General features: G+C 49.1%; 1 protein-coding gene across 1 annotated transcript; it reads left to right on the top strand.

Annotated features, from left to right (window-relative positions):
• Positions 1-4,646: 4,646 nt before the first annotated feature.
• PHALS_08647 (uncharacterized protein) lies at positions 4,647-4,864 on the top strand (the record flags this gene model as incomplete). The annotated part of the gene is made up of 2 exons (XM_024724035.1): positions 4,647-4,708; positions 4,774-4,864. The coding sequence occupies 2 exons, from the start codon at positions 4,647-4,649 to the stop codon at positions 4,862-4,864; spliced, it is 153 nt and encodes a 50-aa protein (XP_024574952.1).
• Positions 4,865-6,459: the final 1,595 nt, after the last annotated feature.

Genomic DNA, 6,459 nt, shown 5'->3' with positions numbered 1-6,459 from the left:
TCTCCAAAGACCCGCCTTCGGTCCTACCTCCGGACCGAGGTGTGCGTCATGAGATCGATCTGGTTCCGGGAACCAAATACTGCGTAATACGCCAATGGCCCCTGCCCAAGGAGCAGTGCGACGTCATTGACGCCTTTTGCCGTGCGAGGCACGACGCAGGGATGGAGCGTGAGATCAAGTCGCCCCATTCGACATCCACGTTTTGTGTCCGGAAGTCGAACGGCAAGTGGCGTATCGCTCACGCTTATAATAAGCTCAACGCTGCTACCATTTCGGCACAGACACCGACTCCTAGGAAGGATTTCTCAAGATCAATATGGTTGGATGTTTAAAGTACAGTGTACTCGACTTGGTCGATGGGTATTACCAATTGCTCATGAGAGCGAGTGATATTCCGCTGACAACGGAATACTCCGAGCGGAATGCTCTGGGAGTGGCTGGTGACAAGGGCTGTCAAACGCCCAGAATCATTTAATCGACTTGTGGTGCAATTTATCAGGCCCCACCGGGCGTATGCACATACATACTTCATCGACATCGTCGTCCACAGTCATGCGAGGCACGGGAGGACGAATGAAGAGAACCACATCGTCAATTTGAGAGCGGTGCTCGAGTGCAAGCGCACGAATAAGCTGTATGCTAATGCAGACAAAGTGCAGCTTCGGCGCTAAAGATTGCTAAAGATTTTTTTTTCAGAATGCTTCATTGAGAACCGTGGCCTTCGAGCGCATTCCGCTAAAGTCAAGGTCATTGTCGACTAGCCAGTTTTAAAGAGCGAAAAGGACTTGCGCAAGTGGCTTGGCGTCGCCAACTACCTGCACAAGTATAGCAAAACGTATGCGAAAATGGCTCGGCCGTTGTTGAATCTACATAGAAAGGGTGCCGGGACACCGAGCATCAGGTGGCTTTTGACGGGGTCAAAGATAGCCTTCTTTATGCACCGATACTAGCGCTGCCAGATCCCGACCGTCCTTCGAGTGTCGTCTGTGGCGCTTCGGACTTTGCCATCGGATGTGCTGCTGCAAGCAGACGCCGAAGGGCGATATCGGGTGATCGCGTTCGAATCTCGCCAACTCAAGGCTGCAGAGAAGAACTACCTAGTCCACAACAACGAGTTTCTTGCGATGAAGTACGCACTTGTCAAAATCTGGGCGCACGTGCTCGGCTCGAAGCCGTTTGTGATCTTCACAGATCATGCGTCACTACGCGCTGCGACTCAGTCGCCTCACCTCTCGCAGATGATGGCCAGGTGGATCTCTTTCTTTGCAGGATAACTTTGAGGTGAAGTAACAGCCAGAACAGCAGAATGCTTTGGCTGATGCGTTGTCACGCAGATCGGCTTATGTCACGACGGTGACGCCGTCTGTGACGGATTTGATCCGCGCCGCATACGCGGATGTTGATCCTGCGTAGCGCTGCCACGGGATCTCAGGAGCAAGGAGTATCATAACTCAAACAAGAAATTGTCGTCGCGACTGCGCGCACGGTTGCACCAATATTCGTTGAATAACAGATTGCTGTATTGTAGCAACGACTCGATAGATACGTCACGCATGACAATTTAAAGAACTTTATCCTCTATGAACCCACGACACCCCACTTAGTAGTCATCATTCGTTCAGCTCTGTGAGTTGTCACTACTGGTAACCCAAGCTGTACAAGTGGACGAGTACATACATGCGCACGTGTAAGACTTGTCAAATGGTAAGTCTCTCTCCAAATTCGGCGGCGCCGCTGGCCAGTTTGTGTTTAGTCTGTCGATGAGCTCGGCGGGCAACAAGGGCGTGGTGGTTTTTGTCGACCTTTTGAGAAAGATGGCTCATCTTGCGGCGGTGCCGGACACTATCGACCCTGTCGGAACAGCGACGCTGTTTGTAGATTGTGGATTTTGATAACATGGACTTCCGGAGTCAATTGTCGTTGACCGAGACCCACGTTTCACTGTGTCGACAATCTTCAAAGTGCTGAACACCAAGCTGACTATGTCAACAGCGAACCATCCGCAGGCTGGTGGTCAAGCTGAGCGCTTAAATCGAGACTTTGAAGATGTCCTTCGCAGCGTCTGCACTGAGATGCCGAGGTGCTGGAGCGCCATGCTGCCACTTGTAGAATTCGCTCTGAAAAATGCTGTGCACACGTCTACCGGCTACACGTCGTTCTACTTTAACGGTTGTTCATGCTCGTGTCCCACAGACGCCTCCATCTAATGGTTCAAGGATTAGCCGGGCGGCTAGCTGTTGTCATCCCCCTCACCGTTCGTGAGGAAGCCAATGACCTCCTGTCTACCCGACTGAGTGTCTTATTACCCATTTGCGATGCGATGTCTGAAAGTCAAGACATGCAGAAAGAATATACCGACGGAAGAAACAGAAGAAATGTTGAGGTCGATAACCTGATTTTTTTCAATGCTAAGAACCTTCCTACATATGCAGTTTTGCTGTCTTTAAGGCGAAGCTCGGTCCACAGTTTATCGGATCTCTTAAGATCGTCGTGTCCAGGCGGGGCCTTGCGTATACGCTAAACCTTCTAAGAAGTATGCGCATCCATTCGGTGTTTTATGTGGGCATGCTTAAGCCAAACCGGGGGCCGGCGCAAGTGAGTGCAAAGGCGTTGGCGCCGGAGCGGCGCCCACAGGCGCTTGACCTCCCAGAAGCTGAACCAGCAACTGGTTTTGAGCACGAAATGCAACGATCTCAATCTCCAACCGCGCCAGGCACTCCACCATTGCATGAAGTGACGCACTCGTCTGATCGACGTTTAGGATCCGCTCCGACAGAGCGCGATAGTCCTCAAAGTGAGGCAGTCGGTGCACAAAGTGCTTCAAGCTCTCGAGGTCTCCGTACGGCGGTATTCGACCTCAGCATGATGCTCAGCGGAGTCCCGATGGCAACGGAACTTGTTCTCAAGAGCTTGAAGATCATCGCGAGTCACCGAACGGCGATCGAACAAGTCGGCATCGTCCGCCACCGACTCTTCTCGACGAGATCGGCGGCGTCCACTATCGACGTCGTCGACAGGATCGAACCCAGTATTTTGTTAAGTGGTGGGGATACCCAAAATTCGAGAGCTCGTGGCGGTTTGAGGAGGAACTTTGGCAAGACTGCCCAGACGTCGTGGACGCTTATGATCATGACGTTCCACGTCCGAAAACGCCCCGCACTTCTAGGTAATAGCCGGGGAAGCCGAAGGGCCATGAGCTGCTGTGGTCGTAGACTCACCCGTTTGAAAATACTACAGAGCTTGCGAAAGCGTGATTAATTAATCCATAAGTCGCAGGACGACAATACGCAGGAAGTTGGCGTTGTGCCATGGGTTTGGCAAATTTGAGCCGATGGTGGCGTTCTACACGCACGTCCACCTCCTTGTGGCTCCGCGAGAAGCTAAACAGCTAGGAAAGTTTCCGTCGCCGCTGCACCCATAGCTTAAAGAGCTCTTCACCATCTGCAGCGTTTTGCCAGGGGCGAGTACCACAGGAGCCGGCCGCATCGCGGTTGCAAGAGCGCCTCCTCTTTGAGCACGAAGTCGAGCACGGTACCTATCTATTTGGATTTCCTGAGGTACCAAGAAGCAAGCTCGAATATTTTTTCGTTGATCAAACTCGGCTTGTGTATTGGCCGGGGACCGACTACGTAGACGCCCAAGGATCGAGTGATCGCGATCTTCGCTTCAGTAGCGGGATTCGCCTAGCGGAAGCCATTTCCACACATGGGTCTAGGACCAGCCGCGGATGCGAGCGCATGAGGGCCACCCAGTAGGCAGCCTCCAACCGCTGCTCCTGTGCCAAGTCGAGGCGATTGGTAATGGTCCCACTTCCCCCGGAAGTCGAGAGGTCGGGAAACGTGCATGGTGTTCGCAAGAATCGAGCAGGGCTCACGCATCGTTGGCGCACCTCGCCCTCCACTTTTTCCCCTCCTGAGAAAGAAGTATCCGACTCGTTGTCGACTTCTTTGAATCTTTGACGAGGTTATCCGTCGCCCGTGGCGACTGATGCGCTTCCCTTGAAGCCGCGGACGTACTATCCGGAGTTGCACCGTGTGCAGGATATGAAGAAGGGCTCTTCCCGCGGACGCTCTCGAAACCAGCGAGGCTGGGTATCGTTCGTGTCATAGACACAGAGCTCATTGAGCAGAGAGTGCGTGAAGAAGGTCCTGGAGACGTGAAGGTATCTTCGACACGCGATCCTCGTACGAGGCGACAGTTAGATGTGAATTGTGTGCATTCACAATGTTGATGGGGGAGTACACGTACCCTGGTATGAAGGAGTGAGTCGCACAAGATGGTGTGACTGTACAATGGTGTGGATTATAAAAATCGGTGTAATCACACAGTGGTGTGGCTTCACCGTAAGAAGAAGCCAATACGTGGCGGGACTGTCAGTAGTTATGTATTTTAATTAGGTTTTACTATTTAAGATTTCGACACAGGCGGCTCTGCCGCAAATAAAACAAAAGAAATACAGTTGACATTTTGATAGGAAGAAGGTAATTGCCTTGGGTTAATGTTGTGGTTGTGGGTATTCTTGGAGTTAGCGGATTGCGATCCGGTACACTCATACGGATTCTAGTATTGAACGTAAGGTCGGTGACCTTAGCTTAGCTTCCTTCAAGCAAAAAGCTACGGCAGTCGTATTGCAAATTACATCACATATGATACGTGCAGCACTATTGAATTTTAAATATGTTAAGGTGTACGAGAATTACTACAAAATGTTAGTTCAATTAATAAACTAACATATCACCTAGTATCGCAGCCATATTGTTTTGCTGCAGATAGATACGAAGTTGATCGGACGACTGGATCTGTTGGGGTTGTATTTCTGGCGAGGAGATACTTTATTGTCGTTGTAACAACATTACTTGCTTAACGGGTTTATGTCTTAAATGGCCTCGAGAGATTGCGCAGTGAGTAAGCTAACGGCCGAAATATTATCGTGTAGCAGCATTCAACAAAAATGCACTGCGCTAATAAGAAAAATAACACCGCTTATACTAAGCGACCAGCCCTTCTTAGTGTCAACGAAAGAGCACAGCTGATTATCATTCGCAAAAACGGCCGATATCGAGGGCAACTTGACGATACTGAGCGCGAACAGTGGTATGGCTAGCCTTTAAGACCCAACAAATTCCTTTTTTTACCTTGCTGAAGAAGTATGACAACGTATCTACCACGGGTGTAATTCTTGTATCCTGGGGTGCATCATCAGATTAGGCAAGATCCTGAGGATTATTGCGCCACTTAACGATGTCTCTTGATGAAGAAACATTGTGATTTTCAAGGCGCTTTTTTCTGCGCGAGACACGAAGCGGGTTTGATGGTAAAAGCATTTTATCTACTCTGCACTGTTTTTTTCAAACAGGCTTATTGTGCATATCTACAATAAGCCGAGTTTCGCAACAGACACCCCAAGCTAAAAAGAGTCTCCCTCTTGTCGGTAGTGCCTGATTTAGTGCTAGTAACCTAGTCTATGAATCCCTTTTCAGTGCTAGTGACCTAGTCGATGCATGCTTATTCAAGAAAATGACGTCCAGTGAGTACTCCGAACGGGAAGTATTATGTGTGGCTGGTGATTTTAAGAAGAGTTGACTGATACAACAGCAAAATATCTCCGTACAGTAACCTGGATGTACGGGTCGCATTGTGACCTATTTCAACGATGTACTAGTCTATAGATTCCGAAGTACATGGCACTGTAGTTTCTAGGACACATGCCCTAGGTTGAGTGGTAAAAGTATCGCTACCAACGGGATGTCCTCCTTCCGATTCCAGAATGGTGCATTCTTGAAGCACGGAAAAACAAAGGCAGACACCCGTCTCAAACTCTTGCCTGCAGTTTGCACATTAGCAAGCTCTTCGCCAATATGGACAAGTCTGTCATTGGCGTAAAAGATCGATTTCTGGGTGCATTCTTGTAAAGCGGGTGGATCACGTTAGGATCAAGGTCATTGCAGATTGACCAGTGCCTTTGTCATTAAGAGTTTCAAGGAAGCAGCTTGATCTCGACAGCTAATTGCACAAGTATTGTACAAACTATGTACCCACGGCACAAACCTCTCACCAAAATCGTTAAAAAGGATGTCAAATCGTGCTAGAAAGCGGCAGAAACAGAAAATGTTTAGGCCGTGATTTGTGTTCCGATTCAGGCTCTTCCAAATTCAAAATGGCCATAAGAATGCACTCCGCAAAGTGCAAAAGATGTAATTATCAATTGCTGGAGCACAATTGTGCTCTTCACAAAAAGATCCCGACACAAAGTGAAGACACATGATATAATGGTGTCGTTGTGTAATTAACATCACACTGAAAACACTTTTGCCTCGACAAAATTGAAAGCATTACATGACTCTGAGACAGAGAATATGTGTAATTTGCGCGTTAGAAGTTAAGTCGAGTCACTTGATCTCAAACGAGGTACTTTTACTTTACGTTACGTAATAGTCTTTCTGCAACGGGTTGACGTGC

The sequence above is a fragment of the Plasmopara halstedii genome, assembly GCF_900000015.1.
Source record: "Plasmopara halstedii genome assembly, contig: Scaffold_323, whole genome shotgun sequence".
In the NCBI taxonomy this organism is placed as follows: Eukaryota; Oomycota; class Peronosporomycetes; order Peronosporales; family Peronosporaceae; genus Plasmopara; species Plasmopara halstedii.
The sequence above is the reverse complement of the archived record's forward strand: the minus strand, read 5'-3'. Positions and strand labels throughout refer to the sequence as shown.